Here is a 13698-nt window from a genome sequence, read left to right on the forward strand (position 1 = left end):
ACTGTGTGGGGATTTGGCTCTATGTTTTAAATATTTCATTTATTTTTAAAAAGGAAAATTAAAAAAATAAGGTTTTGTGATACAATATAATCTCCCAACTTTATTGGTATGTAGAATTATTTAATCTGATATCTTGTTTGTTTGTGTTGAATTTGTTGTTAAGGAAATTGCTGGCAGTTATGAACTGGAAATGGGTCTGACCCAAGCACTTTCACCAGGGGAGAAGTGGCACAAGAACTTAATTTAATCTTTATGTCTATAAACATAATGAACCACACCAAGGCTCAATATCTGAATACTCCTCAGAGATCTAGGGCAGTTTGGTTCCTGACTGACTGGAAAACTGGAAGTTTTGCCTAAATGAGGGCTGAGTAAAAACTGGATAAAGAATTTCAGGATTTGGCCCACGGAAATTTACCAAAATTTGTATTTTAGTATAAAAAGTAAGGAGGACAAAATGATCTGTGGCTGATAATGGTTGTCAGCAAAGAGTCAATTTCCTCATGCCAGCTTGTGACAGGGTGCGGGACACAAACTGCTGAGCCAGCCTTCTGTCAGGCCAGCTCTCATTAAGGATGGTCAATTGGAGCGGCCTAGAGAAACCTGCGCCTGATTGGCAAAGGGGAAACAGCCGCCAGCTTGGTTAGCCTGGGGCTGCATTAAAGCCTCAGAGGAAGGAAGTCAGGGGGGCAGAGTGACACATGCAGTGATCTCAGCGCATCTTTTCCGGTGGCCAGGCCGGTTCCACGCACCAGGCGATCCCCCGCTTGGAGCAATGCCGAGCTGCTGGATCTCATCAGCATTTGGGGAGAGGAGGCTGTCCAGTCCCAGCTGCGCTCCAGCCGTAGGAATTATGATACCTATGGACAGATTTCACGATGCATGACAGAAAGGGGCCATTACCAGGACACACTGCAGTGCAGGGTCAAAGTCAAGGAGCTGCAGAACGCCTACCACAAAGCGCAGGAGGCAAACCACAGCTCTGGTGCTGCACCCATGAGCTGCCAGTTCTACAAAGAGCTGGACATGATACTCCGTAACGACCCCACCTCCACTGAGAAGGCCACTGTGGATACTTTGGTGGCTCGCATGCCAGTCGAGAGTGGACCGAGCCAGGAGGAGGAAATCTTGGACCAGGATGTGGAGGGGGAGGGGGACCCAGAGGCAGAGGATGACTTGGAGGTTAGAGATGCATGCAGCCAGCAGCTCTTTTCTACCCCGGAGGAGGCTAGCCAGTCACAGCTGTTGGATCTTGGTGAAGCGCAAACAGGAGAAGAGGCCCCTGGTAAGTGGATTTGATTTGGGGAATCGCTGAGTTGTTGGGGGCAGGAGGGTCGCAGAAAGCAGGCTTGTGTCTGTGTGATGCATGTATCACCACATGCCTAGTTTGAGTGGCGGACCAGGCTGTTGATGGGAATCTGCCTCAGAGATCTCCAGGAAACTCTCATGGGGATACTGGGCAATCCGCTGCCACGGGTTCTTTGGCAGAGCGGCTTTGTTTCTTGCCCCATTAACGGTAACTTTCCCACGCCAGTCTGCTGTCATGAGGTGGGGTGGGGTGCTGGGGGAGAGGACCATTGCGGTAAAAAGGCAAGCCGCATAAGGGCCAGGGCAGAAGCTGCAGTCTTGGAGAAGACCCTCCCTTGATTCCCTGTTCACCCTTAGCAGTGAGATATCTTCCATAATGAACACAGCTTGTGGAAAATGTGGGGACAGGAATGATTATCAGGCCCCCTTTACAGTGCTGGCTCTCTGAGCCACGTGCCCGGTGTACAGTAGGGTCTGGGAACACTGATTTACTCTGTCCCTGCGGCTACTCACCATTTTGGAGGTCTTAGAGTAGCAGCCGTGTTAGTCTGTATTCGCAAAAAGAAAAGGAGGACTTGTGGCACCTTAGAGACTAACCAATTTATTAGAGCATAAGCTTTCGTGAGCTACAGCTCACTTCCTCAGATGCATATCGTGGAAACTGCAGCAGGCTTTATATATACACAGAGAATATGAAACAATACCTATTCCCACCCCACTGTCCTGCTGGTAATAGCTTATCTAAAGTGATTTCCAGCACAAATCCAGGTTTTCTCACCCTCCACCCCCCCACACAAATTCACTCTCCTGCTGGTGATAGCCCATCCAAAGTGACAACTCTTTACACAATGTGCATGACAATCAAGCTGGGCTATTTCCTGCATAAATCCAGGTTCTCACATCCCCCCCACCCCCATACACACACAAACTCACTCTCCTGCTGGTAATAGCTCATCCAAACTGACCACTCTTCAAGTTAAAATCCAAGTTAAACCAGAACATCTGGGGGGGGGGGGTAGGAAAAAACAAGAGGAAACAGGCTACCTTGCATAATGACTTAGCCACTCTCACAAATCTTGGGAGACAGGCCAGTCCTTGCCTACAGACAGCCCCGCAACCTGAAGCAAATACTCACCAACAACCACATACCACACAACAGAACCACTAACCCAGGAACTTATCCTTGCAACAAAGCCCGTTGCCAACTGTGCCCACATATCTATTCAGGAGACACCATCACAGGGCCTAATAACATCAGCCACACTATCAGAGGCTCGTTCACCTGCACATCCACCAATGTGATATATGCCATCATGTGCCAGCAATGCCCCTCTGCCATGTACATTGGTCAAACTGGACAGTCTCTACGTAAAAGAATAAATGGACACAAATCAGATGTCAAGAATTGTAACATTCATAAACCAGTCGGAGAACACTTCAATCTCTCTGGTCACGCGATCACAGACATGAAGGTCGCTATCTTAAAACAAAAAAACTTCAAATCCAGACTCCAGCGAGAAACTGCTGAATTGGAATTCATTTGCAAATTGGATACTATTAATTTAGGCTTAAATAGAGACTTGGAGTGGCTAAGTCATTATGCAAGGTAGCCTGTTTCCTCTTGTTTTTTCCTACCCCCCCCCCCCAGATGTTCTGGTTTAACTTGGATTTTAACTTGAAGAGTGGTCAGTTTGGATGAGCTATTACCAGCAGGAGAGTGAGTTTGTGTGTGTATGGGGGTGGGGGGGATGTGAGAACCTGGATTTATGCAGGAAATAGCCCAGCTTGATTGTCATGCACATTGTGTAAAGAGTTGTCACTTTGGATGGGCTATCACCAGCAGGAGAGTGAATTTGTGTGGGGGGGTGGAGGGTGAGAAAACCTGGATTTGTGCTGGAAATCACTTTAGATAAGCTATTACCAGCAGGACAGTGGGGTGGGAATAGGTATTGTTTCATATTCTCTGTGTATATATAAAGCCTGCTGCAGTTTCCACGATATGCATCTGAGGAAGTGAGCTGTAGCTCACGAAAGCTTATGCTCTAATAAATTGGTTAGTCTCTAAGGTGCCACAAGTCCTCCTTTTCTTTTTGGAGGTCTTGTGGCTCATGTGTCCTTGCCTGGGGTCAGCCAGTTAGTGACAGGTATGGGAATAGCAGCTGTGTTTTAAATCACTGTGTTGCAAACAATACTGCTTCTGTAAACTGTTGCATTTTGGCTTCACAGAAATGACCTTGGGAGCCCAGCCTCCCTCTTTGTTATTGCTGGCTGAGCGGCTGTGCAGAATTAGAAAGCGGCCACGAAGAACTAAAGAGGACTTTCTGCGTGATGTCATGATGCACTCCGCGGCCGAAAAACAGGAATTGAAGGAGTGGCGGGACAGCGAGAAGAGGGACCGTAAGGAGAACGCGGCACGCCAGAATGAAGCCATGGAGCGGCTCTTAAATGTTATGGAGCACCAAGCAGACATGCTCCAGGCAATACAAGCTCTGCAAACTGAGCAGCTCCACGCCTGCCCTTCCCCGCAGCCCCTGTCACAAAACTCTTTCCCATTCTCCCCCCAGACACCGCCAACGCACTCTTGTCAACCTCCTGGCTCCAGTCTGTACCCGCAGCATTCCACTCCTCCCCCTCACAGACCAGCACTGCGGACTCCCCGTACCCACTGCACTCAACACCCATCCCTCTGCAGTTTGGCTGTGCTGAAGTACAGTACCTGCTGCATTGTACTGCAGAGGAGAAGGTTGGATATGATCCCTGGACATACACAGATCTTTAACCATCCTGAGACCCCGCCTTCTCCTGGGCCCTTCCCTTCCCCCATTCCCCTCAGTGCTTATGTGGTTTTTTGGTTGACTCTCTCCTCCAGTTGTTGTTTTTTAATACAAGAATTGTGTTGATTGGAAAGCAATCTTTATCCAATTAATTGAGAGCCAACAGAGCCCTGCAAAGCAACAGACAATTATTTTAAACGTTCATATTGCATCATCTGCACCAATCACAATCATCTCCTGGCATTACAAGCACTGCACTCCCAAGCATAGCAACAAATATTAGTGGCTTTCAGCTTCAAATTGCGGCCTCAAGGTATCCCGGATCCTTATGGCCCTGTGTTGCGCTCCTCTAATAGCCCTGGTCTCTGGCTGTTCCAATTCAGCCTCCAGGCGCTGAGCCTCAGCGGTCCAGCCCTGAGTGAAGCTTTCAGCCTTGCCATCACAAATATTATGGAGCGTACAGCACGCGGCTTTAAGCATAGGAATGTCATCAATAAGGTCCAGCTTTCCATATAGGCAGTGTCAGCAGGCCTTTAAATGGCCAAAAGTACACTCAACAGTCATTCTACACTTGCTCAGCCTGTTGTTGAACCGCTCCTTGCTGCTGTCAAGGTGCCCCATGTCTGGCTTCATAAGCCACGGCATTAAGGGGTAGGCAGGGTCTCCCAGGATCACAATGGGTATTTTGACTTCCTCTACAGTGGTGATCTAGTCTGGGAAGAAAGTCCCTGCTTGCCGCTTCCTGGACAGGCCAGTGTGCCGAAAGATGCGTGCGTCATGCACCTTTCCAGACCAGCCTGCGTTAATGTCTGTGAAACGTTCACGGTGATCCACAAGCGCCTGGAGAACCATTAAGAAATATCTCTTATGATTAATGTACTTGGTGACTAGGTGGTCCAGTGCCACAATTGGAATATGGGTGCCATCTATTGCCCCTCTGCAGTTAGGGAAGCCCATTTGTGCAAAGCCATCTACAATGTCATGCATGTTGCCCAGAGTCACGGTCTTTCAGAGTAGGATATAATAATGGGAGTCTCCTGCTTGAAATGTGGGTTTTGTCAATTACTGTTCACCAGTCTGAGAAATAATCTTTTAATGATATTGATTCTTACAATGCAGTCTGGTAGCAGCGAATTGCTGGATATCAAAAATGATATTCTTTTTGATCTGCTTCCATATTTAAAAGGCCAGGTACGGAATTTGTCAGTCAGTCCCTGCACACTTCCATCAACACGAGTCCAACCGTCGACTTTCCCACTCTGAACTGGTTAGTTACTGATCGGTAGCAGTCTGGAGTAGCCAGCTTCCACGGTGCAATTGCCACACGCTTCTCCAACGGTGGGGTAGCTCTCATTCTCATGTCCTTGCGCCGCAGGGCTGGGGCGAGCTCATCACACTGTCCCGTGAATGTGGCTTTCCTCATCTGAAAGTTCTGCATCCACTGCTTGTCATCCTAGACGTGCATGATGATGCGATCCCACCATTCAGTGCTTGTTTCCCAAGCCCACAAGTAGCGTTCCACTGTGGTTAGCATCTCTGTGAATGCCACAAGCAATCTCGTGTCGTAGCTACTATGCGTGGCAAGATCAATGTCACGCTCCTCTTGCCTTTATAGTTTAAGGAATAACTCCACTGCTACTCATGATGTGTTTGTGAGAGCGAGCAGCATATTGGTCAACAGTGCGGGATCCATTCCTGCGGACCGAAGAGGCAGAGCAGAGCGCGCAGTACACAAACCATTGAAAGATGGCGCCAAATGCGGACGGAAGCACAGGGATTGCTGGGATGTGAAGCAATGCATCCCGGGGCATTGGGACAGGACCCAGGATGCCCCATGACCCCCTCCGCCTTCCCAGAGCCCTTAGCGGCAGAAGAGGAAGAGATGCTCTGTGGGATAGCTGCCCAGAGTGCACCACTCTGAATACCGCTGCAAGTGCCACAAGTGTGAACACGCTATTGTGCAGGCAGCTGACAGTGTGAACACACAACAGCGGTTTCCCTTCTGCGCTCTCTGAGCGGTGCTGTAACTCTCCAAGTGTAGACAGACACTAAACGGTGTTTGGAGCAGAGGCAGGTTCAAAGGGGGCCCTGCTACGCCCTGTTACACAGCTGAACTAGAGTGTGGATGGCTATGGGGATGCCCAAAGACAAGAAGGGAGTGGGAGAAATTGATATATAAACCATTTTCTCATGTATTTAAACTATACCCAGTCTGGACCGTAGAAGAAAAGAGCTTTATGGGAGTCTCCTGCTTGAAATGTGGGTTTTGTCAATTACTGTTCACCAGTCTGAGAAATAATCTTTTAATGATATTGATTCTTACAATGCAGTCTGGTAGCAGTGAATTGCTGGATATCAAAAATGATATTCTTTTTGATCTGCTTCCATATTTAAAAGGCCAGGTACGGAATTTGTCAGTCAGTCACTGCCTTGGATGGTATCATTAATATGGGTTTAATATTCCCTTGCTAAGACCTACAGTAATAATTCATTTTATTTGCAGGAAAGACCTCTTGGGTAGAAAAGCATTGCAGAGAGAGAGAGAGAGAGAGTAAAGCCATGAGCACAAACCAAATAAAACCTGATAAGGAGCAGAAATCTATAACAATAATCCAGGCTTTTCAGCTCCCATTTTATTCCTTTTTAGATTTTTTTTTTAACTACAATAAATACAAAGGCCAAACTTTAAAGTTACAGAGACATACTTGAGAGCGTTCATCCTATCACTTTTGGGAGGACTATTTTTTTTTCCCCAAAATACGTGGGCCTGATTCGCTCTTTACTAATGCCAATGTAAATTCCATTGATGTCAATGGAATAATGCTGCTATATGTGAGAGGAGAATCAAGTTTTGTGCTTGTAACCTAAGAATCTTAAAAGCACCGGGGGGTTGGGGGGGATGGTCTACCAATCTGTTCCACCGATGCTTTTGGAAAAAATCAGCCAAGCAATCAATTTCAGAAAGATTTTCAGAATAATTTGGTTCTTTAACAGAATGTTATTTTCAATGGAATGGGGTAGATAAGAATGGGAATCCAGGCATGATTATATGATCTTGACACCACGTTTTAAAAAGCTAGTATCCATGCAAGAGGGGAGCAAAAAGATGCAACCTGACCAATTCTGTCAAGTTTTCAATATTTTTCTACATGGGAGTTTCTCTCAAAGTCAGAGAACTCGAGAGAGAGAGAGAGAGAGAGGTAGCTCAGATGCTAGCTGTGAGATGTTTCTACATTTTACCACAACAGCCGTGGGGGCTAGCTTTGTATATCAAAAAGGAAGTGAGTGTTGCTCACTATGTTGCTACTAGATACTTTGATGATCCCTGCATTAATTAGTCTCAAAGTTTACTTCTCTGTTGGCTGAAGTTCCCTGTCCAATGTAAGTTTTTAATCCTGCATGAGATTCCACTCTTTCATCTCCACACAGTCTTGAAGCTAGGAATCCCATTAAAAATTATTTGTCTGACTCCCTTCCCAGAAGGTAAGTAAATTGTTCATTGCCAGTACTCAAAGCTGTGTATCTACTTGGTTAATCTCCAGTTGCCATTAATATCTTATGCATGTAATATCTTACACATGTATTCCTAACACTAGTAAACTCATATAAGAATAATAGCTTTCACTGCATTAGTTAGCAGCAGCAGTGGAAATAGGAAAAAAGATGGAGCTTTATGGGGAAATTCAGATGGAAATGAAGGAGTGTCTGTCAAATGAAAGTGTTTTGTTTGCTGATAAATTCCTTAGATGTTTATGGAAATAGTCTCTCATTGTAACAATATTATACAGCTGAGAAAGTGCTGTCCATGGAAAGCAGCCTTGTAACAGATCACTCTCATCTGTGACATACAAGATGATTAAAAGCTCTAAAAGAAAGGATTAGGGCATTATTCATTTGCAAAAGCATGTTAGCAAACACAGATAATCAGTCAACTGGAGTAGTTAGAATATAATTTATTAACAAGAAAAAATGCATTATTTAAGAAGAATTGGTTGAAACATTGTCACATTTGTGGCACATTTTTCAGAGGTAGACTAAAGGCTACTTCTGAAATACTGTACACACTCCTGTGTTCATTTGATTTGCAAACATGTGATTGGCAAATCTTCCCACAAACCTTCCCTTAATATCTGATCCTCCAGAGATTAATACCAAGTTCTGGGCAAAGTTTTCATTCATAGTTCTGGAAACGTGACTATGGAAAGTCACCTAGAGTTTGTAAAAATAATGGATAATTTGTAGCGTATGGATTTCTCTACCTTTACTTGCATGGCACTTAGTTCTTAATGCAGAACTTAGATCAGTGTCCCCTTTAAAACCAAATTCTGATTTTGGTAGCAGTGATCTGGAGTAACTCCACTGAAACCAATAGATTTACACCAGCATTACTGAGAGCACAATCTGGTCCTCCCAGAGTCTCTTTTGTATTAAATTACATTTAATTTTGATCAGCGTAACTACTCAGTAACAAAGGCCCTTTTATATTTACACTATTAAGATGCATAACCATTGCTTGTAAAGGAATGTTAGAGTATCCGTCAGCATTTATTCAATAGCCCTGTATCTAGGTTTTGTGTGTATCCTTCACCTGGAACAGATGTTTTCCTGTTTGCTTTTTGCCATCTACCAAAAATATCTGAAAGGAAAATGAAAACATTAATATGCATGTCTATCCAATTAATTTAAATAAATTACCATTAAATTGTTTTTAGTTTTATTTATATGCTCTCTGCAGTAGCCAAAATTAATATTGATGTGGCACCGGGCTTTATAGGAGGCTTAACCAAGCAGTGGAAAAGTTCTTTCATTTTAGGTGTTTTCCCTTCACAGGGTACTCAGTATTTGAAACCAACAAAAGTGAATTTCAGACTGCCCAGCAAAATGGTAGCAAAGGAGAACAGCTGAAGTGGAGGTGGTGAGGGATGGCAGACCTATTTTGACTTTGATAATGTGATAGAGGACAAGTGCAATCTGACTGGATTTGACTGGGATTTGCAACCCTGCTATAATGTACTCACCACGAAGACTAGCTCACAGTTTTATAGCAAACATTAGCTTAGTAACTCCAATTCTATGGGCCTTTCTAGGCCAGTGAAAGCATGTGTTGTGGAGGGCTGGGGGCTGAGAGGAGGGGATGACTGGCCAAAGTAGGAGTGCAGTGCTCACAGGATGTGACCTGTCTGGGGTTGCCAAGTGGAATGAGAATAATGCATTGGCGAGTGAAGGAAGGTAGGAGGTGGGTAAATGAAGGGGAGACATGTAATATAATAATAGTGTGTGTGATTTTTAATCTAGTAACTTGCACTTGCCCAACCTCCTGTTTCCCCCACCTGTTGCTGTAGGTGTTTTTTTGTTGCATATAAATTATGTCCATCTTCCATAAGGTGCCTAGCATTGTGGGAAATAAGCAGTAATAATGGTGTGATGATACACACTTTTATACAAATCTGAGACAACAGCATCAAGCATTTATTGGTGCCAACTGCTTTGCAAAGGGTACAAGCAACGTACAAATGACACACAGCTCTACCTATCCCTCCCACAAACAAGTATACTAGTACCACCAAGATGGCCCAGTGCCTTGACAAGATCAGCTCAAGGATGAAGCACAGCTGGATGAAGCTGAACCTAAACAAGACAGGTTGATGCTGTGGGGAAGAGGAAAACATTCTGATGAGTCTATAGCCATGATGAAGTCTCCTTTGGGTCAAGGTACATGCCTATGCTTGGCCAATTTGGTCTGCAGTTTAGGTGTACTCTTGGTTTCTCACCGACGCTAACCTGTCACATAGCATCCATGAGTAACATTTTCTATTATCTCTTGTTGGTTAGGAGACTCCATCCCAACCTCGTGGACAATGACCTGGCTTCAGTTATTCATACCTTTCTCATTTCTTGATTCAACTATATCAATACCATATAGCAGGGCATGAAGCATTTTAGCATGTGGAAAATGCCAGCTAGTAGAGAATGCTGCAGTGTTGCTCCTTGGCAACACTGGCTACTGCAAACACATCAGACAAGTCCTCTGTTCTCTATCTTGGCTTTCCAAAGAATATTGAATCAAGTTGATGATCTCGGGTCTAATCATCGAGGCTCACAATGGACTGTGAGGAGATGGAAATTCCTTAGGGCCCAACCAGAGACAGTAGTATGAACTCTCTCAGGAGCTAAGGACCATCAAAAACCTCACCACCTTCTGCTTCAAATGCAAGGCAAATTTCTTTGACCTGCCTCCTCTGACATAAATACATAGCAACATGTATAACACCCCCCACCCCCAAAAAACCGCTAAACAAACAATCCTCCTCCCCAACCACCAAAGCAATGAAAAACCACCCTCCCAAAGCACGATACTCCATGGCACATACCTCTCCCCCGGGGAGAGAATAAACGTGACAAATATTAATCACGTCACTTAATGCACTACTCATAGGTACTCCGATATTATGGTGATAAGCATGGTATAGGAACCTATACAGGATAGAATCTCTGACTTAGTCAGCATATGCGCCACCCTAAGTATGAGAGACTATCTTATGAGTCATTGTACATAAGGTGTACGTGACTTGATTATTGTACAGTAGCTGATTATTGAAGAATGAAATAAATATGGCTTGCCAGTGTTAATGCAGTCATTAAACACAACAATAACTCTGTGGCACATAATAAAAGTTCCAATACATCCATTGTGTCTCAAGTACTGCAGATGGAAGTTTCCTTGTCATCACCCACTTTAATGAAATCCATGAAAATAGTAACTAATAACATTCATTTGAAATAAAGGAACAAAATGAAGTTGTGATCATTTTCTTCCTCAGAAGATCAGCTGTTAATCTAGTTCATCCCACATGCTAATGATATGAAATCTTTCAGCCAGTATGTGAAAGCTTGAATAATACTGGAACATTAATGAAAATTAGCTTTGAAATACTCAAAAAGATTTATTAGATAGACTTGAGCCACTTGTAATTTGTTATTTCTCTAAAGCCTCTGTTTTAATATGGCAACTTGGAATGTATGCCTTGTTGGAATTAACACCCGATCCCAAACAACAAATATATACTTTTTAGTTAAATGATACAATAAAAGACAGATTTTGGTGACTTAATAAAGATTTTGTCAATATCCCAGCTGAAATGCTGAATTATATTGAGGGTCCTGGGCTTATCGTTGTGGTAGTTTAATACATTGATAGATGTACTGCAGCCTGTCAGCATTCTTTCTAACCTACTAGCTAGCAAAAACAAACACATAGTGAATATAAATCAACATGACTCATGATGGGCTTGTTGATCCACATACTTCCCAGAATTATTTTTTGGTGCCAAAGCCTTGATCTGCTTTGGCACGATGTTGCTAAAATGTAACAGACCCCAGTGAGCCAGGGAGTATGGGTGGGGAGGAAATAGACCTACAGTGATGTCAGTTTCCCTAGCTGCTGCTAGGATTTTTCGCTAGCAAAGGAATTTGCCAGTTGATAAGCTGTGACAACGTGATGGTGAATGGAAAGTGCTCTTGAGATCAAGGTGTGTTTTGGCAATTTGGAATAGTTTTTATCATGGTAAAGAAACAAGATTTACATTATCAGCTTCATCAAGATCACTCTAATAATTGCCAGGTTTGTGAGACTGGGAATGACAAAAACTGCCAGGGCTGTATAATGGTTGCCATTTTAACTTCCAGTTTTCATTCAGCACTTTCTGAAACTTTCACTATTTAGGTTCAAATTCTACATATATGGTCTCTAGCTGACAGTGACCTTTTCTGGAAATTTTGAGCAAAAACAGTTCAGTCATTTGTGAGTATGAGGAAATTTAAAAACGTATACTTTTCCAATTACAAAAAACATCTTTGTATTCATTTTTGAACAGCTTTCCAGATAAAATGGCTGGAAGTTGAAAGTTAAAATATGGCCTGGCTATCTCTCTCCTTGGGAGGTACTTTTGAGCATTCCAGTAGAAACTGGGTTTGATTTGACCATGTTCTGGGCCTTTGAAAATAATAAAATGAGTATGACCAAATGAGCATGTTTTTCTGCCAAACTCATATGGATGGATTCATTGTTCATTCTTGTGTGGATAACTAGCTGCATCATGAAATATGACGTGAAAGGCCACAGGAACCCTTTGCCTCAACACTTTTTGAAACGTAAAGGCGTTCCGTTTATAAAGTGCACAGCATGGACCCTCACTCTGATGAACATTAGCAGCTATGTACCAAGTGGAACATTCCCCAACCCTGTCAAGAGTTCCTTTAACTCTGACATCTTGTCCTTATGAGCTACAAAACATCGACATGAAAACGTACCATTTGTCAAACCAAGCCACGTGGTATTATGCAACTCTTCTGCCAGTTTAGATCTATGTGTGTAGCATGCCTCCGTACTACCTTGTGTCTATCAAAGAGAGCTCATGAAAGTCATTTTTAGGAATGAAAACAGTAACTAGTACTTGTACAACTTACTGTGAATTAGGAGCAGCAGCAAAGAACAATAGTAGAAGTGGCATTTATAGCCACCTAAGTTTTCGGCTTACTAAGCTTAAGGAAGGTTGGCTGACTGAAAAGAAACATACTTTGAAACACAGTTTTCAACTAAGTGCCTGATTCTGCAACTCTGACTCATTCTAAGTAGACCTGGTCAGGAATTTTGTGATGAAGCAGTTTTTTGTCAGAAAATGCCGGTTTGTTGAATTTGAATAGAGTCAGGGACTTGACTATTTTTTTGGATTTTTTTTTTCAAAATTGTCAGAACATTTCATTTCAGTATTCTCTAAACAAAAAGTTTCATTTTCTCAGTTTGAAATGACTTTCTGCTTGAAATTTAAACTAATTGCAGTTATATTTTAAACGGTCAAAATAAAAACCTCATATTTTGAAATTATCAAAATGAATGAACCAAGCTAATATTTCTTTTCAGATTTGTGATTCACAAACACTTTCAAGATTTCAACTTTCTTCCTGATTTGGGACAGGAAGTTTTTTTTATCTCAAAAATTGTCATGGGACAGGACACCCATTTCCTGCGCAGCTCTGTTCATTCATGATCACCATATCTCAGAGCAAACAGAACTTAAGTCTAAGTCTCATTTTCAAAAGGCATTTAGGCACTTAGGAGTCTAAATTCCATCAACTGTCAATGGGATTTAGACTTCTAAGTGCAAAAATCCCTTTTGAAAATTGGACACAGGCTCTTAAATCAGTTAGGCATTGCAATGATGAGTGCAATGAAGCCTAAATGCCTTGAAAGATTTGGGCCTCAGTCAATAAATATACAATGCAACATTATGATAATGAAAGTAGTAGAAGTATAAAAGAATGAAAAACATTGTTCAGTATGGTACACATATATCTACAGCTATTGGGGAAAAGCCAGTATACAATTTGGTACTTTAGGTATCAAAGTGATCTCAATTACACCTGCTATCATAAATATGAAGGGAAGGGTAATTACCTTTCTGTCCTCAGTGCTATAAAATCCCTCCTGGCCAGAGGCAAAACCCTTTCACCTGTAAAGGGTTAAGATAACCTCACTGGCACCTGACCAAAATGACCAATGAGGAGACAAGATACTTTCAAAGCTGGAGGGGTGGGGGAACAAAGAGTCTGTCTGTCT

At 43.0% G+C, this 13698-nt stretch overlaps 1 protein-coding gene across 1 annotated transcript; it reads left to right on the forward strand.

Annotated features, from left to right (window-relative positions):
- Positions 1–996: 996 nt before the first annotated feature.
- On the forward strand, positions 997–8987 carry LOC311518884 (uncharacterized protein; the record flags this gene model as incomplete). The annotated part of the gene is made up of 5 exons (XM_084624948.1): positions 997–1285; positions 3535–4151; positions 5202–5273; positions 6413–6484; positions 8913–8987. The coding sequence occupies 5 exons, from the start codon at positions 997–999 to the stop codon at positions 8985–8987; spliced, it is 1125 nt and encodes a 374-aa protein (XP_084481074.1).
- Positions 8988–13698: the final 4711 nt, after the last annotated feature.

This window comes from Lepidochelys olivacea, assembly GCF_965140295.1.
Source record: "Lepidochelys olivacea isolate rLepOli2 genome assembly, chromosome: 3".
NCBI classification, from domain to species: domain Eukaryota; kingdom Metazoa; phylum Chordata; order Testudines; family Cheloniidae; genus Lepidochelys; species Lepidochelys olivacea.